At 42.5% G+C, this 25,453-nt stretch overlaps 2 protein-coding genes across 3 annotated transcripts in view; one reads left to right on the top strand and one right to left on the bottom strand.

Moving 5' to 3' along the window:
• The window catches only part of GALNT15 (polypeptide N-acetylgalactosaminyltransferase 15), a 47,684-nt gene extending 23,988 nt beyond the window's left edge, over positions 1-23,696 (top strand). Inside the window, exons 4-10 of one of the 2 annotated variants that reach the window (XM_006133245.5) lie at positions 3,311-3,478; positions 8,069-8,186; positions 9,404-9,505; positions 12,771-12,902; positions 14,938-15,039; positions 17,339-17,479; positions 20,025-23,696. In XM_006133245.5, coding sequence (XP_006133307.3) covers positions 3,311-3,478; positions 8,069-8,186; positions 9,404-9,505; positions 12,771-12,902; positions 14,938-15,039; positions 17,339-17,479; positions 20,025-20,171 — 910 coding nt within the window. In that variant the 3' untranslated portion in view covers positions 20,172-23,696. Of the gene's footprint in view, positions 1-3,310; positions 3,479-8,068; positions 8,187-9,403; positions 9,599-12,770; positions 12,903-14,937; positions 15,040-17,338; positions 17,480-20,024 lie in introns of both variants that reach the window. The other variant, XM_006133244.5, reaches the window with a different exon arrangement.
• On the bottom strand, positions 21,221-25,039 carry LOC102459341 (vitelline membrane outer layer protein 1 homolog). Its single transcript, XM_006133243.5, has 3 exons — positions 24,170-25,039; positions 23,971-24,086; positions 21,221-22,049 (listed from the first exon to the last, which is right to left on the bottom strand). Exons 1-3 carry the CDS (start codon positions 24,440-24,442, stop codon positions 21,752-21,754), a joined length of 687 nt encoding a protein of 228 aa, XP_006133305.3. The 5' UTR covers positions 24,443-25,039; the 3' UTR covers positions 21,221-21,751.
• Between the last annotated feature and the right edge of the window lie 414 nt (positions 25,040-25,453).

The raw sequence follows: 25,453 nt of genomic DNA, 5'->3' as shown, positions 1-25,453 counted from the left end.
ACCCTTGTAGTCTAGACACACCCTTTGAGCCCTTAAGATTGTGAATTCCACAGGCTGATAAACTTCTTTATGAAGAAGTATCTTATCTTATTTGTTTTGCATTTACCTGCTTGTAACTCGTCGGCTGTGTCTACACTGCACCCCTTTTCTGGAAAAGGGATGCAGATGAGACAAGTCGGAATTGCAAATGCAGCGGGGATTTACATTTTCCCCGCTCCATTTGCATGAACACGGCTGCCGCTTTTTTCCGGCTCGGGGCTTTGCCGGAAAAAAGCGCCAGTCTAGACGGGGATCTTTCGGAAAATAAAGCCTTTTCCGAAAGGTCCCTTATTCCTCTTAAAATCAGGAATAAGGGACCTTTCGGAAAAGGCTTTATTTTCCGAAAGATCCCTGTCTAGACTGGCGCTTTTTTCCGGCAAAGCCCCGAGCCGGAAAAAAGCGGCAGCTGTGTTCATGCAAATGCCGTGGGGAAAATGTAAATCCCCGCTGCATTTGCAATTCCAACTTGTCTCATCTGCATCCCTTTTCCGGAAAAGGGGTGCAGTGTAGACACAGCCATCAGGTGATACTCCCCATTTTCTCATGGAACAAATATGAGACTGAAGAATTTTAGCAGTATGCTCCATAATACTTCAGCTCCCATCTAGCCACTGGACGCCACACATTTCTAAAATCCACACTAGGGGAATGAGAACTGTAATAGAAAAAGAGATTGAGTCCCTCTTGCTTTCACTGAAAACCATCACTACAGTGATTATAAATGCGGCACACACACACACACACATCTATATATATATGCCAACCTTATATAAACACCATGCAGAGTTGCCAGCTCCCAAAGCAGCTGTCAGTCTCTATTTCAAGTACCCTGGAAAACAGTGAGCAGATAACAGGATACCAAAGACTACCATGCTGACCCTCCATTATTGGCCGGAGTGTATTTAAACTCATCTTCTCAAGAATGATCTCAGACCAAGGGTATGTCTAGACTGCATCCCTCTGTCAGCAGAGGGATGCAGATTAGGCAGGTCGACATTGCAAATGAGGCAGGGATTTAAATATCCCATGCCTAATTTGCATAAATATGGCCACAGCGTTTTGCCAACTCCGCACTTAGTTGGCAAAAAGCAGCAGTCTAGGGGGGGATCTGTCGAGAAAGAAAGCCTTTTTCGACAGATCCCTTATGCCTCTTGCAAGGAGGTTTACAGGATCTGTTGAAAAAGGCTTTCTTTCTCGACAGATTCCCCTCTAGACTGCTGCTTTTTGCTGACAAAGTGCTGAGTCGGCAAAACACGGCAGGCATTTTTATGTATATTAGGCACAGGATATTTAAATCCCTGCCTCATTTGCAATGTCGACCTGCCTAATCTGCATCCCTCTGCCAACAGAGGGATGCAGTCTAGACATACCCCAAGAGTCCTAAAACATTTAAAAAGGAGGCTCTTGGTATCTTTTTGGTAATACATCTGTTTCCTGCAGAGAGCAGGCTGGATTCTTCTCTCACTTGGGGCTTGTCTCCATACGGCATTATTTTGCATTACCTGGACACTCTTACTGCAGAACCTAGGTGCCCTATTCTTGTTTACTTTAACCCACAACAGCTATTCCCACTTTTAATGCATGCCCTACCTTATTTTGGAATAACTTCCCTATGTACACAAGCTCTTATACTGTAGTTATTGGTGGCAGCACCTGTGTAACGGAGCAAAGATGGGTTACTTGGCATTCCCAAACAACTTTTTCCTGCAGCTCTCAGATTTGTGATGCTGGAGCAGTTGAACTGATAAGATGATTTCCAAATGTCATGCACCACTGATTAGGAAACAGGAGGTTTTGCTGCTGTTGAATATGTTTTTTAAATTACCGATACTTTCAGGTTATTGTGAGATGATGTCTGACGTGGAAAAACAGATCATAGCCCTCTTCGAGATAGACCCCAATTTAATTGATGTTAGAAACAAACTAAATGATATATGCTCATGGGGTCAGAGTTCCATTCTGGTTATACACAGACAATATACGGGAACAGTACAATGGCAAGAATAGTACAAGTATGTGATAACTGTACCGGTTTTTACAAAGCAAACCGCTATAATATAATACAGTACAAGGATAAATATGCTAAATATTGCAGTCTCGTGTTTTAAATTTGACCTTATCAAATGAAAAATTGATCTTTTTCCATGACCAATCTGTGGAAAATTATAAGCAAAATACATCTCCTAAATTCTACTCTTCAGGAATAGTTCGACCCTTAGTCACACCATGAAACCCTGTTGAAACCAGTCAGGTTGTGCGAGCAGAACTTGACCCTTCGTGCAACTGAGATATTGGAAGAGAGAGATACCAGAACATGGACAGAATGTGTCCAGCTGTGCAGAAGATCCAGTGCAAAATCCAGAGCTTTTAAGCTTTTTGGGGCAAGGACCATCTCAATTGAGTCTTGCCCTTGTGCTGGTCTCCAAGCGGGGATCCTGGGTGTTATTCTGCTATTTGCTCTGTACACATGTACATTTTGATGGTGCACCCAAAGTAAGACCCAAATTAACAGGGACATGACTGTGATTTGTACATTCTTAATAAATTAGCGTTCCCTAGTTTACTCACTATACATTCAATCTTCCAATTAGGGATGTAAAGGGTTAACTGGCATGTTTACTAACGTAAGCTATTACTCGGCGGCCCAGCCTGGCTGGAGTAGCCCTCATCATTGTGTGGTGTGGCAGGCTTGACCCAGTCCAGCTGGAGCAGCCCTTACCTGCAATCAGGCAGGCTTCAGCTGGAGCAGCCCACACTGTGTGTATGTGTGTGTTGGGGGGAGGGGCTACTCCAGTCCATCTGGATGGGTAGGAATGGTATCCCTAGCCTCTGTTTTTCCAGAGGTGGATGACAGATGAAGCATCTCAGGAGGATGACCTGTTGTGTCCCCTCCCTCTGGGACATCTGGCATTGGCCAATGTTGGCAGACTCCAGGATACTGGGCTGGATGGACCATTGGTCTGACCCAGTATGGCCGTTCTTATGTTCTTATGGGCACACCATGCCACAGGCACGCCACTCCAGCCCAGCCGGAACCTGGTTAACCAATTACACATACTGTTTAATGGATTTACTTTTTAAACAGGATTTTACATCCCTACTTCCAATAGGCAAAGCACACAACTCCCATCAGCAGAGGAGTCGAGGGTAATCAGTACCTCCCAAGAGTGCTCATCCCCTCACAGGGTTAAATCCTAGAACAAAGGGCTAACTGACATACTGTCCACTTATTCCCCAACTTGGCCTTCAAAACAAAATATATTCTTTTCAGAAATCACATCGTGTCCCCTGTCATAGATGTCATCGACTGGAAGACTTTTCAATATTATCGCTCTGTAGACCTGCAACGAGGTGGTTTTGATTGGAAATTAGATTTCCATTGGGAGCCGCTGCCAGAGCACGAAGAGAAGGTACGCCAGTCTCCCATCAGCCCCATCAGGTAACAGTTCATCAGCCAACAGACTTACTCTCACCCCAGAAGCACTGTCATCCAATCCAACATGCCCTCTAGCTGGGAAGAGACAGGATTACACATTAACAGGGTTTTGGGGCTCGGAACTGTTGAAGGGAGGGTTATTGGCTTACATTAAGTAGGCCTTAGCCTGTAAACAGTATTATCAGATTACAGTAGGGCCTATGTTATTGTATGTGCTTTTCAAACACAGGCATTGATCCAAACAGTGTATAATCTGACGGGGTGTTGGAACAATTTGTATAGTGGAGGTGCGGAGAGCTATAGCACCAACTGTAAACCCTTTATGTTATGCAGGGGTGGGCAATAAAATGACAGCAGTTCCCCAGGGTTAGCCCCTGGTTGGCCACCACCGCTATATTTACCTGCACCTCAGCAGGTACAGGTGATTGTAGCTCTTGTTGGCTCCCTACCCAAGCCAATGGGAGCTGTGGGAAGTGGCACGGACTAGGACACCACGCTGGCAGCTCCCATTGGCCAGGAAAGGCGATCCGCAGCCAAAGGAAGCTGCAATTTCCCATTCCTGTGGAGGTGCAGGTAAATATAGGGGTGGTGGCCCACCAGGGGCCAACCCTGGGGAACCAGAGCTGGCCTGTGAGCCAGTATTTGCCCACCCCAATATAATGGAATCTACTCCAAGCCAGGGTTGCAGAAGCACCTCTAGTTCCCAGAGCCTTTGCAAACTGAAGAGATAAGGAACTGGAGTGGGGGAGATGCCACATATAAAGCAGTGGGCAATGACTGAGTGGATAGGAGCAATGGGGCCATCTCTCCCCCCCAGCTGGCCTTGGAAGAGGGGCAAGGATAGATGCTCTGGAGAGGGGTCCTGTAAACATGGGAGCCCACAATAAAATGTGTGCCCTGCACTCCCCACTCACTTTGCCCTCCCCCCACTCTGCCTGCCGGGTGCTCTTGCGGGGGAGGAGCACTGGGGTGTGGGGCTTGTCCTGCTCCACTTGCTTGGTGCTCCAGCCTAGGAGCAGGATAAGGATGCTGGGGCTTCCCTAGCTCTGCCCACCTGGAATTGCCAGTGGGGAGCAGGGTCAGGGCTCCACTTCCTGGCAGGAGTGCAGGTGAGCAGAGCAGGGCAAGCGCCCAGCCCCACTCTTTTGGCCCAGCGGCAGCACTGGGCGGAGAGGGGCAAGCTTCCTGCGCTCTGGGTGGATTTGTATGCTAAGTGGGTGGCCCCTTGCCCATCCAGGCCCACTCCTGGCTATGCCCCTGATAAAAAGTTGTTAGGCGAAAGACAGTGTGGCGGGGCCCCCCCGCCACGCCCTCTCCTCCACGAGATTAAAGCGGGCCCTGAGGCCTAGTCCCACACAATTCACAGGCCCTGAGGTGAGGCCTAGGCTGTGCCCTGAGGGGTTGGGGTAGGGGGGTCCGGGCCCTCCCTCTCCACCGGACCCCAACCTAGGGCCCTATTAGTGGTGGGTGGTTCCCACCACTGGCTCAGCGGGGGGTTCTCTCCGAAATGCGCCGAGCCCACTGGGGTTTTCCCTGCCCCTTGCCCTGGGTTGCTTCCTACCCCAGCCCTGTGGTCGACGGAGACCCCACCTGGCGATGCTGGGCTGGCGGCGGCGGCAATGTCAGCCAGTCCCGTGTCTGGGGCAGTAGCGCAGGGGATGTCCACTGCAGCGGGCGGGTGGCCCCCCGGAGTTGGCGTTGGGGGCGTGCTCGACCCGGGGACGGTAGCAGCAACGGCGGCGATCCCCATGGCTCTGGCTCCGACAGCAGGTCTGGCTGTGGCTCTGCGGCTTGGGCTGGAGCTCCTTTCTCCCCGGCGGTCCGCCCCGACTGAGCAGCCCGGCAGCCTTTTATACTGAGGCTGCACTGCGAGCATGCCCAGCAGGGCTGTGGGGAAGGGGCATATTCTACCCAATAGATGGGTTCTCCTCCCTCCTGTTCAGTGCGGGGCAGGCTAGCCCCGTCACAGATAGGCACAGGGCTTATTGATTCCATACTGATGTGTTGTGTGTGTAAGTTAAAAATATGCTGAATTCTCCATCCCTTGAGCCTTTCTTAACAATTCCACTCTTGCCTCTTCCTCCTGTACCACTTTCCAGCTTCAGTTCTTTATTTTCTTCCCTCCATCGAGATGAACAGGTCAGTTATGAAATAAACTAAACAGATTAGTAGTTGATGTATTCAGTTAAACCCTGATCCGCAAGAAAAGTTTTTCAGTTACAGACTGACGTGGTTACCCCTCTGAAACTTCTGATCCTCAAGGAGACTTAGGCACCTAACTCCAAATTGAAAGCAAAGGGATTTCATATGGCGTGGAAGAAAGTATGGAAATTGCTGTAAAAGAAGCAGATGACTGAGGTGGAGCAAGAGAGTCAGGGACAACATAAGAGATTAGCAGGGAGAAGTTAAGGGGGGCAGAGTTGTGCAGAGCTTTAAAGGCATCCACAAGAAGTTTGATCTTAATGGGGGTAGACAACAGAGAGCCAGGTGAGGACTTCAAATGGAAGGATGTGATCAAATCAACATCTTATCTGCTCTATTTTTATGATGCGGAGGAGGTGATGGGGCTGTCTGAAGTCAATGAGAAGAGAAACTGGGGAAGATTTTAGCTGGGTGAACAGAGGAAAAAGATCAGAGCTTCAAAATATTGGGGGAAAAAAGGCTGTAAGATTTGGATATTACCAAGAAGCGTCAGGACAGGTCAAAGCTGAAGATGCGATGTAGTTTAATGAGTGACAGGGAAGATGATGGTGTTTCCAGTAGTGACAGAGAATGGGGGGAGGACAGAGGGACGCAGTGAAGGCACTGAATTGGCAAAAAAATGGCAACATGAAGGGAGAGAGAACAAATCTGTAGCAGAAGCAGCCTGTGCAGCAGTGAGAATTATTCCTGAGGCATTCAAGGGACACAATCAAGCAGATGAATCAGATAATGAGATGAACCAGGGTTGGGGGTTAGCAGGACAGAGTTTACAATGGGGATCAAGAGGGAAAAAGCGTTAGTGGTGGAGGAGAGAAGTGAAGGGATTCGGCAGCTGCAGTGGAGTAAGCGGAGGAGTGAGCAGAGGGAACGGAGGTGGGGGCGGGGGGATGAGTATAGAAAGTCATTCATGGATATGAATGGACTAGAGGTTACAGAGGGCTGGGAAATGTTCGAAGAGATGAGGCAATAATCTGAGAGCCAGAACTCAGCTATTTAGAGATCAAAGGAGCAGCAGCCTTTAGTAATTCCACAGTTTAGTTGACCCAATGCCAGGCACATCTCTTGGCAGGTCCACGCTGACCGCAAATTTATGGCCATCGGGTCAGCTAACTCAGGTCTTCCTAACCATGTTCAAACACTGTGAAAGTGTAGGTAAACCCTAGAATCTAGGCCAGGGGTGGACAATATTTTTGATGGGGAACCACTCCAATATTTTGGTAAGTGGTCAAGGGCAGCACTTTTCTATGGTGGGGGGATACAGGGTCTGGGATGAAGGTTGGGTGCAGAAAGGAGCTTAGGGTAGGGGACTGGGAGTGTGGGGAGTCTGAGAGGGAGTTTGGGTGAAGGAGGGGATTGTGACCTGGGGCAGGGGATTGGGATGCAATGTCCAGGAGGGAATATCGGTGCAGGAAAGAATTCTGGCCTGGTATAGGAGTGTAGGAGGGTTTGTAGGGTCTGGGAGAGAGTTGTGACCAGAGGAGGAGGAGAGGGTGCAGAGGGTTTGGGTGGTAGCATAGGGCAGATAGTTGTGGGGAGCAAGGGACTAGAGTCCCAGAGGCAGGCTCTGGCCAGGAAGAGTTTACCTAGGCAGCTTCCAGCCAGCAGCACTGCAGGACCCTGAAGCAGGTTCTCTGCTTGGGAAGATGAGGCTTCATATGCTGCCTCCTTCCCTAGCAAAATCTCTCAGCTCCCATTGGTCAGTTTCTGGCCAACAGGAGCTGAGAGATTTTGCTATGGGGTGGGGGTGGGGAGGGGAGCACATGAAGCCTCCCTTTGCCCTGGTGCCCAGAGCAGAGAGCCACAGGGAAGCCAGCCACTCAAAGCGGCGTGGGGCTGCTCTGTGCCTGAGAGTCCCAGCAGGCTGGCCCACATTTTGCCCGTCCCTGACCTAGGCAAAAGAGTATCCTTGGTTGGAAGACCTAGAGGCAGAACTAAAAACAGAAAAGGTGCTAAGAACAAGTGGATCATAGGGAAGAAAGCAGTTTCTAGTCTGCATAACTGCACCATGGTATCTTACCTGTGGTGTCTGCAAGTGGAGATGCCTGTAGTTAGTTTTGGCTGTCTCTGTTTAAAGTAAACAGCAGCTGTAAAATAAATAAGTTACACTGGGAAATACCCTGAGCCCCATTTCTTTCCCAACAGCAAAGTGACTCAATGCAAAGTCCAAAAATCTGCAACCACTCAGCAAGGGGAAAGCAACACACCCATTCCACACCAGACCCGCATGTAAACATGAAATACAGCTGTCACCTTAAAATTCCCCTGCTACCCTGTCAGTGATTCTGCATTGTTTTATAGCGACCTCTCCATGACCAGAGTAAATTGCATTCTCTGTTTAACTCTCCATCCTAAATTGCAGCAAGATTCACTCTTAAACTGTGCTCTGTCTAGAAGTCCTGTGGTGCCTGGTGGAGTAGTGGCAATGGACCGACATTACTTCCAAAATATTGGCGCTTATGATTCCGACATGACTCTGTGGGGGTCAGAAAACCTAGAATTATCTTTAAGGGTAAGAATCTGAAAAGAAACATCAAGTCACTATTGCGTGTTGACAAGAACAGTATTTAAGAGCTTGGAGGCAACTTAGGAAATAAAACTGAGTACAGAACTGCATGAGGTGGAGAGAAATTTCTGTTTTCTCACAGAAATCTACCCCCAGAATTCTCCAGCGAGATGTCAGGTGACAACGCACAGAACCACTAAGTTAGAAGCTGTATGTTATCAAAACAACATCTCATTGACTGATCTTTGCCTGGTGAATGAACATTTTTAGTACCTTCTGAAAGCTGCATTTTACACATGAAAGCTTTCACACACATAGTATTTGGAAAGTACTTTAAAGACTAACAAAACATGTAGATGGTATCATGAGCTTTCGTGGGCATTGCCCACTTTTTCAGATGATGAGAGTGTTGGATGAGAAGAAGTGGGCTGTGCCCACAAAAGTTCATGATACCATTTACATGTTTTGTTAGTCTTTAAAGTGCTACCAGACTATTTGTTGTTTTTAAAGTTTTTCCTGTTCAAAGTAACTTGGCTACCTCCTGAAGTATTTGGAAAGTGTTAGTTACAGAATCTTAGCAAATGGAACGAGCAAAGCAGTATGCTTTTAACACATGTTAAACTGCTCAAGTCAATCAACAAGTTAAACACGTTAAAGACACACTGCCTTGTCTACGCTAGGTTGCTAACACATGTAAACTAACACCTTCTAAATCCTAGTCTAGATAAATTCTCAGAATAAAAGCAGCCTAGTTATGGTTGCCTCCTCTATGGGAGTACTAGACTTCCTCCTCCTTCTGATGCCCTTCTCAGTATTTCTAGCAGGTAAAATGAACCCACATGTCTCAAACCAGATTTTTACTCATGTCAGTGACTATTTCACTTTGGTTTGCACAACTAAATTACTTACCATTTGCTAAGTCGGGGTGGGGAACCTCTAGAGTGCCAGCCACATGTGGTTCATCAAGGTTAGCCACTGCTGGGATGCCAGACAGTTTGTTCATCTGTGTGTCACGGGGTGTGGCAGCTCTCAGAGGCCACGGTTCACTGTTCCCAGCTAATGGGTGCTGTGGGAAGCGGTGGCCCAGTTAAACCTGACAAATTGCATATTGCCCACAGGCCAGAGGTTTGCCAACCCTGTGCTAAAGGGTGTTGATAGTGATTTATTGCCTGCCTAGTGGTTACACCATGTTAGAACCCTTTTTGTCTTCCTCTGTATTACAGGCCTGGCTCTGCGGTGGTTCTGTTGAAATCCTTCCATGCTCACGGGTGGGGCACCTCTATCGAAATCATATCCCACGCACTTTTTCCAACAAAGAGGCTGCAGTAAGGAACAAAATCCGAATAGCAGAGACCTGGCTGGATTCTTTTAAAGAGATTTTCTACAAGCATGACACAGTGGCATTCCTAATCAGTAAAGTAAAAATATAAGTGATGGCCCATCTTAGCAGGGAGTAAAGTAAATCCTTGTCATGGGGCGGGGGGAGAAAGGAAGAGAGAGAGGGTTTTTTTTTTTAAAACAGATTACTAATGCTGCCTGTTAACATCCCACCTAATGTCTAGCTACTTCCAGAAGGAAAATTATTTTGTCTGCAGAGGAACAGACTTCCAATACACCAGGTTTAGGAAAGTGATTACTGAGGTATTACGTTCACAGACAAGCTAAGATTGTGTTTAGCTCATGATTGGCCAGAAGAAATTGACTATATTCTCACAAAACCAGAGTGAAGCACACAGAAAGATAATACAAAGGTCAGGTTCAAAAAGCTACAGACACCCCAACTACTGTAGTATACCTTAATTAGATTTTCTTGCAAGGAGTCACAAGGCTGCATTAAAAAAGGGATTTGGATACTAGCTGCCATTCTGTCTTGCAGTTCGGGTGCCTCCCTACAGGTTGAACCTCTCTAGTCTGGCACCCTTGAGACCTGACTGGAGTTGAACCAGAGAATTTGTCAAACCATGGGAGGTCAATATTGTTTAGCAGCATTACCAACACTTCCAGTGCTTATTGGCCTCTTAGAAGACATTTAGGGGTAAATTAGAGCTAAATAATAACACAGAAGATTGAGAGCCAGGACTAGGGGCTATAAACAAACTTTATAGGACCACAGGCAACTTGGCCACAGTCATGATAAGTGGACATTCTGCTAACTAAAATCATGCCAGACCACGAATGTTGCTGAACCAGAGAGGTTCAACCTGTACTCACAAACCCTAGTGACTGGAGTGACTCAGCATGCTGCAGAACCACAGTTTGGTTCATGTCTGTCTGGGCTCAGCACTCAGACTGAAATACATGATATATACACAGACATGTGTTTCTTAATATCTAAACTGCAGAGCTGTTGACAATATTGCTGCTAGACCTCTTTCTTTGGCTTTGGTATCATTATACCAGCAACCTTTCCCATTCACCAGCAGGGCCGAAGTTTGAGCTGTTTCAGCAAGCAGGTGAAAAAGAAGTAGAATCGGTAAAGAAGAGATGTCATTAAATTAAAAATGATGTGCTTTCAAAAATGGAAGACTGGTGAGAATGCTAAAGCTAGGCAGGGCGTGGGTTTGCACTTAGCACTGTATGAGTTTCCTCGAGCAATTTTGGCACTGCATTTCAATCCTGACATACCAAGCTCTGATTGCTGCAGTCTTTAGTTGCCCAATCACACTAAATTTTATGACAAACTTGAGACTAACAAAGTAATTTTTTTCTTTTTTTTTTTTCCGTCTGAGTTTCCTCTTGTTACTTATATTGCAAGACTTGAACACCATTGGCCAAATTGCTATCTAATTTATACTCTGTCAGTCTCTTTGATTCAATGAGCTAGCGGTGTAACTGAGAGGAGAATGAGAGCTCAGGTCTGCAGAGATCAATGGTTTCTTATTTCTTATTTCATTTAATAATTAACTGAAGGTGTTTCTCGTTAACTTGGTAATAACTTTATTCTGAGCCAATAAACCCTTCAGCCCTTAGTATTGGAGTTTATTTGCTATCAAAACCTTTGTCTTCGAGCTCAAAGTTTATTTTGTACAGGTTGCTGTTACTACCTCACAAATTTGAAGTATCCTCAAATGAGATTCATGTTCAGCTGACATAATATTAATCTATTACCTTCTTCTACATCAAGGATTTTTGAGTCAGTATAGCATGATGTTTTAATCCATATAAAATAATTTGCAATGCATTTACTTACAATCATAATCGTCTTGTCCCCCAGTGATTTGTTGAATTAATAAGTTAAATAGGGCCACCTATTGGCCACTGGAAAAATATTATGAAAATATTACCAGAAACTTCACTTCTACTAAGTGACATAAAAATGTAACCCCCTCCCCCTATATATTTTTCCATTCCAAAAATTTTTTTTGTATCAGAACTGTATTCTGCCCGTGATATCTATGGCATGAATGTTAATATTAACAAATAAATTGTTTAAAACAGTTTAAAATTATAACCACAATTTCATCTCAGATTGTTTTGGCTATAGGTTGACTTGCTTCACAATATTCTCCAGTATACTGTGATGTGTTGCTCCCCACACCAAATCTAAATTATAATTAATATGACAATATGACACTGGCTAACATCTGCTTGCTAGTCCCCAGTAATTCAGTACTATCCTTTTTTAGGGAAAATTTTTTGCTTCCAGTTGATTACTGTGAGCCATTGGCCAGGATCTGCGATCTGCAGGCAGTGGGAGCAGCAAGCGTCCGTACATGCAGAGGCGAAGGAAATACAGTGGTGGCAGCCTGCCAGGGCTAAACTTGGCAAACTGGATCTGGCCTACAGTCTCGTATTTGCCCATTGCTGCCTCAGAAGTAGTGAGTGCCCTCAACTTCCATTGACTTCAATGACAGCTGAAAGTACCTAGTTACACTCAACCATTGATTGTTATTATTTATTGCCAATATTACCATTCAGCCTAGAAACTCCAGTCACGGACCAGGACACCGTTGTGTTGGGCACAGCACAAACACAGAACAAAATGATGGTTCCTGCCCTAGAGAGCTTCTGCAGAACCAGATCATTCACATAATACAACAAGCACTTGATTTTATAAATATATATATTTAATCAGCATTACTACACATGTTAGATCAAATTCTAAGCTCTTTTATTTTCACTGCACAGGGGATGTAAATGAGAGCAGATTTTGGTCTGATTACAGCCAGGACACTAAATGCCAATCAATAAGCCAAATTCTTACATCTTATACAACCCCATTGATTTTAGTGCAGTTAGTGTAGAATTTGTTTTTTTTTTCTTCATAAAAATGAGGGGGGAAATTACTGATTTTGCAAGATAATTACACTTTTGTTATGGATTATCTCATCTTTGAGACTCTCATTCCTCTTCCCCTGTCCGCCCCAGACTAAATGTCATTTTAGTATTAATTTACAGGGCCTGTAGAAATAGTCTCTTTCTTTTTGCAACACATATGGGAGACAGGACACTAGTTGCAACTTGCTGTACATAAGGGGTGGCAGAACTTAGCCCTCCCCAGACAGTATATTTCTTTTCCAGCTTCTCAAAAACAAATATATTAGCACTTGTTTACTATCCATTCAATTGCCCTGTGCTTTCTTATATAAGGCTGAGAAGCCAGACTGCAACAACCGCCTTCAACTGCAAAAGAGACTGGGCTGTCGAAAATTTCACTGGTTTATATCAAATGTATACCCCGAACTCCACCCACCAGAGTACAGGTTAAGATTCTCTGGCAAGGTAAGAGGAAAATTATTATTATTTGTATTATTAGAGAAGCTTAAGACCCCAACTGAGATCAGAGCTCCATTGCGCTAGGTGCTATACCAGGGGTGGGCAATAAAATGGCAGGAAGAAATGTGGACCAGGACACCATGTCCCGCAAGCCCTATTGGGCGTGAATGGTGATCCGTGGCCAATGGGAGCTGCAGTCACCTATACCTGCAGGGGCGCAGGTAAATACAGCAGTGCTGATCCACCAGGGGCTAACCTGGGGGAACTGAATCCAGCCAGTGGGCTGCTATTTGCCCACCTCTGTGCTGTACAAACGTATAGTAAGAAACTGTTCCTGGTCATGACAGCTTACAATCTAAATAGGCAAGACAGATAAAGAAATGGAGGGAAAACAAAGGGAAGTAAAGTGACTTGTCCAATATCACATAACAAGGACTAACTCAGGAAGTGAACCCTGTTCTCCTGACTCCCAGTTTAGTGCCCTATTCACCAGCTTATGCTGCCTCCCCAAAAGTTACAGGGTTTCATATTTAATAATTATAACTTATTAAAACACAGATTTAAAATAATTGCTTTGTGGGCCAAATTGTGAGCAATGTTTCCTCTAATCTTTTCCGTCCATGTGTGGATTTTTACCATCCACGTGCGGATTAATTTTTTCCATGTATTCCAAGACATGTGCAACTGTGCAACACCAATAGAATCATCCCACCACCTGTGGGTACTCAGCTAATCCGCTGGTGGCATTTGAATCTCTCCTGAGCAGCTTCATAAGTGCACAGCTTACAGAGATCACTGATGGTGAAGCCCTTACTCAGTTTCTATGCTGTCCCCTCTCAGGAATGTTCCTATTGACTTTAATGAGAGTTTGCCCAGGAAAAAAGACCTAGCACTGTGTAAGGATCTCACAATTTGACACAATGCAAAAAGGTAAAATTACGTTATATCTACCTTACCGGTGAGGGATGTGGTTCCCCTGCTTTTGTACACACACCTGTGCTAGCTCTCATGCAGCTAGTGCAAGTATAACTAGTAGCGTAGCCACAGTAACACAGGTAGCGACAGCAGAGGCATGGCCCAGCTGAACCTCCGAGTGAGAGAGTATGGATACACAAGTAGGGAATCACATTCTGAGTTCACAGATGTAACTTTAACAATAAGAAAACCTGTGGCACCTAAAACTAACAGAAGTATTTGGGAAGAAGTTTACATGGGCTAGAACTGACTTCAAAGCATCTGACAAAGTGGGTTTTACTCATGAAAGCTTATGCCCAAATAAATTCTTTAGTCTATAAGGTGCCACAGGATTCCTTGTTGTTTTTGGTGAAACAGACTAACAGAGCTATCCCTCTGAGATGTAGCTGTGGCATTCCACTTGATAGATTCAGAAATAGTAATGCAATGTACTGCTAGTTATCTTCATACTGTATAGATTGATATTTAATTCAAAGTTTGTCATAGCAGACTAGCATAGGTAATGGGGATTATATTAAAACATGCTTGTGACTATTATATTAAATTCTATACTATATACACAAATAGGGCAATTATTAGAGCTCATCGGAAAACAAATTTTTTCTTATGAAAAACTGTGACTTTTTGTTGAAAACTGAAACCCCTGCCCCCAAATTTGGAGAGTTTTGGTCAAAAACATTCCAGTTTTGGGATGTTCCATTTTTCTGACAAAAACATTAAACATTTTCAAGAAACACAGACAGATTCTGCAAAAATTTGGTCAAAAACCCAATTTTCCATAAAAAAAATTGTTGGAAAAAAGTTCAACCAGACAAAGGAATTCTAAACAGGAGATATGTATCTATCACTCTACCAAATAGCATTGGGCCAAATTGTTCTCTTGTATCACTCCAATGACAAAGCTCAGCTTGGCCCAATATGCGAGAATATTTGATTTTACTTAGGAGTAAAAGGACTCTAAAGCCAAAACATGGACCACAACAACCCAAGCATCATTAAAAGTTAATTAAAGGACATTTCTTTGTAATTGATTGTGCTTTGTTTCAGTATAAATATTTATTTACAGCTGTACAATACCGGTGTTGGCTTCTGTGCAGATTACAGATCTGCTTGGGATGCTGCAGCAGGTCCTATTGAGCTATCTCCTTGTAGTGACAGTATTAACCAGGTATTGTATATTTAAAGCTTATGTGTAATATTATCTAATTTAGGGCCCAAATTCAGGGAAGTATTTAATTTTGCACCTTTAAGGATTAACTTTAATGAGAGCATTCAATGTGCTGAAAGTTAAATACATGCTTATGTACCTTCTTCAATTAGGGGGCAAATGCTGAACCATTCAATTACTGCAACAATATGTCTTGATGAATTTGTCTAATCAAAAATATGTGGGGTTTTTTCATTTGGGAATCAGCATATTTGAACTGGACACCATTAAAATACCAAGGTTCACCACAGTATTGCCCTATGGTATTTGCAATGTTCTCTATTCTAAAAACAATAATAAATGTATGTGACTGGTCTGAAATGCAACAATATTGCAGCATATTGAATTAGTGCAAATGCCAAATGTCAAGATATCAATGATGTTGACTGTTATATTTCAATCAGTTTTGGGAAAGTTAAAAAAGGGAAAATCATATTTTAGTTAAAACAACAGAATGGTTATTTGGGACGCTGGTTTAAATTGGACTGTAAAGCAATGATTTATAATACAGTTAAAATATTCATTCATTCAAATGAAATCCCAATATGCAACCTTTGTCTAGTGAAAATACAACCAGTATTATGACAATTTTACTGTCCTCTGACCCTCCTTTTTAAAAATACTTTCACTTTTAACCAATTAATATGCAAAGTGTAATTTAACTAACAACACATCTAAGCTATGTCCGTTCATTTTCAGTGATAGATGTCTAAAGCTGGCTTCTGGTTTTCCACCTGAAAATATTTTTTTGTACATTATAGGTCATTTAGAAATGTAAGTATCTGGTCTGCTGGTGTAACCCACACACCTAGGCTATGTCTACACTGGCAGGTTATTGCGCAATAATGGCTGTTCTTCCACAGAGCGTCCACACTGCCCACCCACTATTGCGCAAGAAGATTTACAGTAAAGCGTGGTAGGAGAGGGCTTCTTGTGCAAGAGCTACACTCTTTTCTAACAGGTGTAAGTTCTCTTGCACAAGAGCTCTTGCGCAAGAGGGCAGTGTGGATGCATGGCAGAGGTTTCTTGCGCAAGAAAGCCCTATGGCTAACATGGCCATCAGAGCTTTCTTGCGCAAGAGAGAGTCCACACTGCCATGGATGCTCTTGCGCAAAAACACATCTCACACATGGCAGTGTAGACGTGTTCTTGTGCAAGAGTTCTTGCACAAGAACCCTTGCTCAAGATGTTCTTGCGCAAGAAGCTGCCAGTGTAGACATAGCCCTAGTGTGGTTACTGAGCAATGCAAGTGGTACCTAGACCACAGCAACAGTTAAGATCAAGAGACCTCTACAGCATGGGCTAGGACCCAGCTGGCTTTTAGATCGGAGGGTAGGGGCTCCTATACTCAGCTCCAGAGAGCCAGGTTCAAATCCACCTCGTGTTGGTTGCACTGGCACACACAGACACCTACATAAACTAAAGTGTTTCTGTCCAGAGATTTGCAGATGCCAAAATGAAAGCCTGGTTTACATCAAGCTAAAAATGAGGTCTTTACTTTTTACCTCCATAGAGGTCAGTCAAGAATGCTAAGTTCTAGAATAATATTGAACAACTAGACTGGTATACTCTGATCTGTATACATCCAAAACTCCCATTAAAGATAAGGGAAGTTTTGGAAGCTCAAGAAATATAAGACCAGGACCTGAGATTGTATATACAAATATTTGCAGCCAGGTTGGTTTGTAGAAGTTCTGCTTTCTGATTGACTCAAAGATAGATTTTTCCCCCTGAACTTTTAATTCCATCTCTCTTTTTGAATGCTAAGAATGAACTCAGGAGAAGTTGAAACTATTCAGCACTTGAAGGATTGAGTCCATGAATACAAAGTAATTATTTATTATTTTCAATATGGGGAAATGGAAGATGAAAAAATTTAGGGCACAAATATATCAAATCAAGAATAACAGAGATAGATTTTTTCCCCCATATTCTCATGTCTAGGAAAGTCCCTCCAGCCAAAGTACCTTTCCAAAAAAAAAAACTGAAAAAAATTGCCTACAAATGTTATGGTCTGCATCTATTTTATACATATTATCCAATCCAAAAACCTTTATTCATGGAAACAGTCTCAGGAAAGTAGTTATAAAAGGACTACGTGTCAGGGAATAGGCTTGCAGAAACAGATCCACTACCTATCCTTCATTGATCTTGAAGCTGTATGTTCCAAAACAGGAGATTTTTTTGGGGTACTGGCAACTCAAAATGAATTGCAATGTTCTTCAACTCTATTAATGCAAACAAACCCTTCCTTTTCTAGCATTTTGAATATAACAGTATGAAGGAAATCCGGTTTGGTTCCACTCTGCAGTTTTGCTTTGATGTCAGACATGAGAAGGTTATCCTTCAAAACTGTACTCAAGAGGCAGAAAATAGCCCACAGCAATGGGATGTCCAGGAGGTGGGTAGTGATTTTGTCACAAAGTGAGGCTAACTGAAAACAATCCAAAAGGGGTGGCAGACATTAACAGAAGTTTTGGGGGGTAGACATTAACAGAAGTTTTAGAGTGTAGCTTCAGTGCATCACAGTTTTTGCATCCAAGGTACTGTGAAGCTATTTGTCTATTTACACTAACTTCCTCATACAAATTTGGTTAGAAATAAGAGTTAAAAGCATCCATGCTGTAGAACTGCATGATCTGGATTTTTGCAGTACTAGACTAACCCACTTATTTTACAGGGGATCTTTGAATACATGAACCAGTACTTATGAAAATAACCTAAGGGCAAACTTCCCCTGTCATGGGTTGGATCAAAGAAGTCTCATTGGTGTGTTGATCAAGTCACCTGGTGTGCTGATCAAGTCCCTGACACCCACCTCCCTGCCTTCTGGGGTTCCCCATTCCCTACTCTATTGGGCCAGAAACTCTGGTCTTCCCCAGCCAAGGCACAGAGTTGAGGTTACTGCCCTGCAACAGAGCAACACAGACATTGGACCAGCTCATCTCTGGGAGGGCTCAGTAATAAGGCCATTGACAGCATCCAAGAATCTAACCCCCACAAAAATCCATCTTACTCTGTATAAAAGTTTTACACTGAGAAAGCTTACAAGTTCACCCTCTCTAGCAGTTAAAGAGTGATATGCACAGAGGTTGTTCCTCCCTAGGAAACAATTATTTACACTGGGCTTGATAATAAACAAAAGTGTTTTTTTAAGTATAAAAAGTAGGATTTAAATGATGTAAAATGAAAAACAGATCAAAGTAAGTTACTAAGACAAAATAAACAAAACATGTCAGCTAATTCTAATACCCTAAGAAATGTATTACATTCAAATTCCTACCCTAAACAGTTGTTCTAAATACCTCATTCACAAGCTAGCAGCCTCTTAGCTGGGTCTAGTCCTTCCCTGTTCCGTTTCAGATGTTTTCATTGGGCATATGAGGTGGTAAGTGGGGTAGGGATTTCCTGGCATCTGGCAACTCCCCCTGTTGTTTGGTTTCTCCACTATATATCCATTTTGCCTATGGCAGGAAATATTTGTGCTCAGTTCAAATTTTTCTCACCTTGAATGGAAAAGGACCAGATCCAAAATAAGTTCCAGCCTTAGGTGGCCTGACCACGTCTTTGTAGGACCAGCCACAGTTTGGGCTTACAGGAAAAACACAACCATTCACAGGGCATTAAATTGATCACTGAGCCATCAATATTCTTAAAGTATCCCTAATGGCTTTTACTAGAATACCAGGCCTAATAAAACAGGTTCCCACTTTATATTTCTAACTTCACTTACAAGAAAGATACATGCACAAAAATAGAATATACACATTCAGGGGATCACAACTTTTAAAATGGCATGTCACATCACCCCTTTTGTAGAAGGCATCTTTCAGTTATGCATATTCATATGCCAATTTTCATAAAGCATGGGGCCCTGAGACAGCCCCTTCCTCTCCCACTTCTGTAAGCACAAAGGACCCTTATAGCAACAGAACATATGTGGTTTTCCTATGCAGGCTGGGAGAGAATCCAGATTCTAGGAGCACATTAAAAAGAGTGAACCCCTTGCATGGATTGAATTGTGTCTCTTTTGAGAGTAGGGTAAGTCTTAAAATCCCCCTCTATTGCAGTATAGGAGTATCTCTTTCTATAGGAATTCATTATTATTCAGTGAAATTCACCTAGCAAGCTAGGAAATTATCTGCAGCATGGGAAATGTTATGGCTTCAGGACAATATAAGGAACATAGTGTTAAAAGAGAGCTGGACAGATTTATGAGTGGGATTGTGTGATGGGTGCTTGTCATGGTTGGGGGCATGGCTCAGCATCTCTGGGACTCAAGGTATGTCTTATGTTCCTGAAAGCTCATGCTTCCAGGGTTCAGATGGATGCCTGCAGGAGTCAGGAAAGGATTCCTTCACTGCAGACAATATATTCTGGTTTTGTTTTTTTGTCTCCTGCCTGTAAAGCATCACAGATGCCTATGGCTGGAGACTGAACACTAGACAGGGTGGGCCAGGGCTCTGAAATGACACCAAGTGCTCTCTGTCTCGTGTTCTTGGCTAGCTGGTTCATTCTCAGGTGTTCAAGGTCTAACTGATCACCATGTGTGGAATCGGGAAAGAATTTCCCACCAGGTCAGATTGGTGGGAACTTGGGTTTGTTTGTTTTTTCACCTTCTTCTGCAGTATGTGGATGATGTCACCTGGGAACAACATTGACCCTCTAGAAAACAGAACACAATAGGAGTGAGGAGGGATGATCTTAACAGGTGCTGAGTATGGACAACGCCCATTGAAGGCTCAATAGGATTTGTAGGTACTCACCACCTTTCAGGATCAAACCTAAGGCAAACATTAAATGTAGAGTATTATTCCAAATGAACAATCCCCAATCCCTGCTGATTGTATTTCTTTGTTAAAAGCTTAAAATATATATTTTGATCTTCATTGAAAGTCCCTTACCTGTTCTCCGTTTCCTTCTGTTCTTTTATTGTCTTTTTGTAGAGTGGAATGATTGTCCACATCCTTTCTGGTAAATGTCTAATGGCAGTGAAGAGTGAAGCTGAGAAGGACTTGTCCTTACATGTATGTAACAAGAATGAGAATCAGCTTTGGGAATTTGATCACTCACTTGTGCTAGATGAGAGATGACCAACAGGTCTATGTAAAGACTGTCTCCAAGCCTCACGATCACTTTCATTTGGGGTTCAAGAAACACAGATTCCTGCATGCAAAAGAAAATTGTGTGTGCCTGCAGTACTCTTCAGAAGAAGCAAAAAGACCTTGCTTAAAAAGTCTTGCTCAAGGAATTGCAGCAGGTTCCTGATTTAGCCAATTCAATCTATAAATTACTATTTGTTCTCTTCAACCAGAGCATAAAGTCCTGTGAGCATCAGTAGTGACTCTGCAGCTCCACTGCTGCTGAAATTAAGAAGTTTGCCATTTTATGGAAACTTAAAGACATCTCACCAAAGGGTCTCTCTTTAGCATATTCTGAAAGTCTTAAGAAAACAGGAAGATGAATCTTTATGAAGCTTTAGAAACTCTCACAAAGGAAGACCACTTTGCTAGGATGAGAGTTTAGCCAAGCTGTATAATTTACTCAATCCATAGAAAACAAAGTAGGTTTTGTCTGTATCAAAGTACAACATCATGACTTGTGTAAATAATAGTTAATATATTCATTTCCAAATACACTGAGCCAAATACTCCACTCTTGATGAGATTGCAGGGTGTGGACAAATTAGCACAGAATCGAGCTATATCTTGTTCTTGTTAAAAATTCCCATTGATGTCAATGGGAATACAATCTCTGCCTTTAGCCCATTGTCTCTTTCTGCCTAATCCACAATCTAAATTGTATGGGAAAATGGCACCACAGAAATGGATAGATGTACAATATTTATTCTTTAGTTTCCTTTGGATTTTAATAACTCCTTGTTAGCAAACTTTCCATTAGTAGACTTTGGGAGGATTCCCAACAAGAAGAGCGTATGAAAGATTTAGGAGACAAAAACTCCCAAACAATGTGTATTTTGACATGGAATTTATTGGAGGCATTCCATTTCGGCTCATAAAACATTGGGGCAAGTTAATGTTCTAAAGCAAAGTACCACTCAAATTGTAAAGCTTCCAGCTGAAAGCAGAAAATTGAAGGACTTTAGCTATACAAGACTTCATAGCAACGTAAGAGGAACATATTGGTGTCTGCTTCCTTTTCCTGCATCTGCTATGAAGTTACTAAATAGAATAAGAGTATTGACATTGTTGTCTCTAGATTGATTCTCAAAAGTAACTATCCTAGGTTCTTTTATTGGGAGCATGATTGTTCAGTCATTCTGACCTCAAGGTCTCCCACTGAATTTAATGGCAATTATTATAATTGAAGAATATAGTGTCAGGCTCTCTTTGTCATGAACACTTTTTCTGGAATCTTTAAATTAGAATGAAATCAAACAAGGATGACACCAAAATAGGAGAGGGAGAAGCTTGGCAAGATAGACATAACTGCAGAATGAAGCCTTCTCCTAACCCCCTGACTTTCCTTTAGATCCACTCCCTAATTCATTTTCATATCAATCAATCACTGCTTTCATACATACAGTCAATAAAGGGCGAGCGAAATGCTATTGAAACCTAATTTGTTGCTGACTTTTTAAGAGACAGAGAAAGTCATTTTTACTAAGATGTAGAACAAATTGCCTTTGTGATGGGGCTTGGCACAATAGAAATCAGTCACAACAGAAGAAGCAAACATCATTGAGCGCTGTGTCGTCCACAAAAGGACCATGGTATGGGTCCTGTTTGGTTAAAATGCCACAAATTCCACCTCTTGTACAGGCAGCGCTCCAGCCACCATAATCACCAAAGCTACCGGTTGCTCCTTCTATGATAGCACCACTGCTGCAGCGGAATTTGATACCGTTAGCAGATGTATCATCTACAATTCCTTGTGGAGGTTCAACTTTCAGCTGAAAGGATGTGAGGAATCCTGTTGGACACCAAGTGATTCCTGACCACTGCCCAAACCTAGGGTGGGAGGGAGAGAAGAGAATTTCAGTATATTTTTTCTACTTGTATAAAAGCCAGTGAAATGTCATTTGAATCAGATTTGATTAATTTTTAAAATGGAAAGTACACCTGATTTTTTCAGAATGATTTTGCAGGTATTATTTATTTTGTGTTGAACACCCGCTGTGTTTGGAGTCTCCAGAGTACACAGCAGATACCATTCCTTTGACCCAGAGCTTACATTCCAAAAATAAGTGACTGCACAATGACAGCAGGTTACCCCAAACTGAACTTATCACAAAGCAGCAAGGAGCTGGGAGGGGAGGGAGGTTGTTTGTTTTTTGTTGGAGGGCAGGAAAAGGGTGGAACAAAACGGAAGAAATGTGGCTGTCCTGTTCACAGTATATGTGTCAAACTCAAGAAAACCTGAGGAAAAAAAGGTTCTCTGTAGATACAGGCATACCAGAGAAAAGCATGAAAGTAAATTCATTCATATCAGTGGGAGTAAGAAAAGAATATGTTTCTTACTATCAATTAAAAATAGCTTGGAGTTTACTCTTTATTGCCTGCAATAATTGTAAAGATGTAAACATTTCAAACTTGGATTTATGTTATGTCACACTTTAAAACATTGATATTTACATGGATATTAAGAGTAACCAATATATTGGTTATAATTAATATCAGCAAACATTTTGAAAGGGCTATTAACCCTGGTGCTTCAGGACACGCCAATCTCTAAAGTTCAGAGACTAGGATTAGACCTGGCCAGTCTCCTGTCTGTCTACAGAAGTATCACTGCAGGTCTTCTGAAGTATCTGATGCTGGCCACTGTAGAGGAGAGAATACCTCACTAGAAAGACCTTGAGTATGATTTAGCATGGTAGTCCCTAAAATCAGGTGATATAAGTCCAAAAAGTGACCCACAGATCCTTTTATGCACAAATTACATTTAAAAAACAACCTCTTTACTTAAAGACATACAAACTAAATGAAAGGGGATGAGACATTCAAAGTTGAAACAAAGGATTTAGCTGTTAAAGGCACATCATCAACTTAAAAATAATCACATTTCTGTCTGAACATTTACCTACTACCTTTACAAGTAATGTCAAAGACTATTACAACTCAAAAATTAAGGGGATATATATATTTTTTCTTTGTCTTTTCCTTTGTGCCTTTGGCAGAACTCTGTGTATAGTCACTTTCACTGTTTCCCCTTTGTAGTCAGCCAGGTTTGAAATCAGAGCTGTTAGCTAGACTCCTCCATTTATGCAGTACCCCATTGCAGTACTGTAGAAGAGTCCACGCCAGTAAATTCAGTGTCAGGGCTTAGTTACTCAGTTTTTCCTGTCTGGGCATAACTTTTAAACAGCAAGGTGGAGAAAGAAAAAAAATATTTAAAAACAGGTAAATGTGATTGCCAAAAAATTGGCCTCGGGTGCAGAGGTGGTACTTAGAATTACTTTAAAGTTATTTTTAAAGTGACTAGATTCCAGGTTGACAGTATCTCTACAACACAAATAGTTATGAGAAAATTGTTTGCAGGGCCAAATATTCAAGTGAAGATGAAGTGTCGGTTTTAACTTTAGATTCCATCAAAGATGTGCTGGAGGGCAAAAGCTAAAAATTCAAACACAATAAAAGCAATCTCTGCTATTTAAATTGTATCCTTCTTTTCTCTGAATTTCACAAATTGTTTGTAATTAGTACATGAGTCAAATTCATGGGGCTGCACTGGTGTAAAAAATAGACCACAACTTGGCCACTTACGCCCTCGGAGGTGGCAACCACTCATATTCTCAGCATAAAATATTAAAACAAACAACCTGCAGCCAACAACAGGCTACATTCTGGTTGACAGTGCTGCAAGTTCTCAGCTTCCTCATTTACTCTAACTCAAACAAACTGTAAGTGTTTGAAGTACCCTTAAACTTACTTTCCAGAATCAGATTCAACAGTATAGACAGCACTACTCGTATTGTTGTTTTTTACGCAAAATAAACGGATCCCATTTAGTGCCGTGTCATCACTAGCTCCTCCATACTCCTCCATCTAAAATATAAAGAAATACAGTAAGAACATTAAAATGCTAAGAACCTATAGCACTGATAAAAGTTTGGGTCAAGTGTACTTACCTTTATACTAAATCCCAGTGCATGGTAATGTTCTGGGCACATATCAATCCATGTCCAAGAGCCCCAAGGTCCTCCGTTAGTTACATTTATTGAGCTGTAATACTTTCTGTTGGAGAAAGTGCCATTAGCGGCAATTTCTATTAGACCAAAGACTGGAGTGACAGAGGCTAAGCCAACCAAAAAGAGAAGAGGGATGGCCTGCATTTTATAACAGCAGGATGAAGCAGTGGGAGCTGCAGCACTAGTTTCTTCACCCAACCCTTTATACCCCATTTTATCTCTGCCAATTTGATTAAAATAACAAATGTGTTCCAGATTGTCACATGGGAAAGTGGACAAACAGTGTGTTTGGCAATGGTAATTTACTGGCTCGTGGTCTTAAATTAAATCTAGAAAGTCTGCAGCCCTCAGATTCTGCCCTGAGTGAAGTATATCAATGCACAGTGAATTTTTTTCCTCTGGGGATTATTTATGACATGATTTAGCTAGTTGAAAAGTCTCAGAGCGGTAGCCATGTTAGTCGGTAACCTTAATAAAACAACCAGTAAGGTGCTACAGGACTACTCATTCATGATTTAGTTATTTAGGACCAGATTCTGCCACTTTAATAATATTGACTGGTACATTATTCTGCAAGTAGTCCCAGTGGAAGGTTCCTAATAGAAAGGTGTCCACATCATAACTGACTAGCAGCCACATAGATACCTATAGGTGATTTCTGTTCCCTTTGAGATGCTGATTAACTTAACAGCTAGTCCTTCACCATAACTTTCATTGATGTTAATAGAAGTTTGGTCTGAGTAGGCACCTGTGATGACCTGGCAGTCTATGCATAGACTATGAATTCTGTTTGCTATTATGTGCTCCCTGTATGGTTATCAGCAACTCAAACCCTAAAACCACGATTCAGACTCCAAAAAATCTTGAGATTGACCCCAACAAATTCATGAGATGTTTAATAAGATTATATTAGCCTTTTTACTATTGAACTTTTGTCCATCGTCAGTCCCTATGCAACAATTAGTGTTGCCCACAATCCCAAATGTATTAGGTAAGAGGATTTGGGACTCTGGTCAGAAGCTCTGTCCCTCACATCTGGCCATCGCTTGGCCATTAGTTAATCCTATCCCCAGTCCTATTAGGTCTCTTACTACCCAGCCCCACCCCCATCAGTCCAAGCCCCCCTGTTTCTCATAGGGCTGTTCCAGGCCTGGGTGGACTTCAGAGACTATGAAGGGTAAGCTCTAGAGGCTTTTTACCACCTTCTGCCCCTTCTTGAGAAAG

The sequence above is a fragment of the Pelodiscus sinensis genome, chromosome 2 (genome assembly GCF_052426305.1).
Source record: "Pelodiscus sinensis isolate ZL-2025 chromosome 2, ASM5242630v1, whole genome shotgun sequence".
In the NCBI taxonomy this organism is placed as follows: Eukaryota; Metazoa; Chordata; order Testudines; family Trionychidae; genus Pelodiscus; species Pelodiscus sinensis.
The sequence above is the reverse complement of the archived record's forward strand: the minus strand, read 5'-3'. Positions and strand labels throughout refer to the sequence as shown.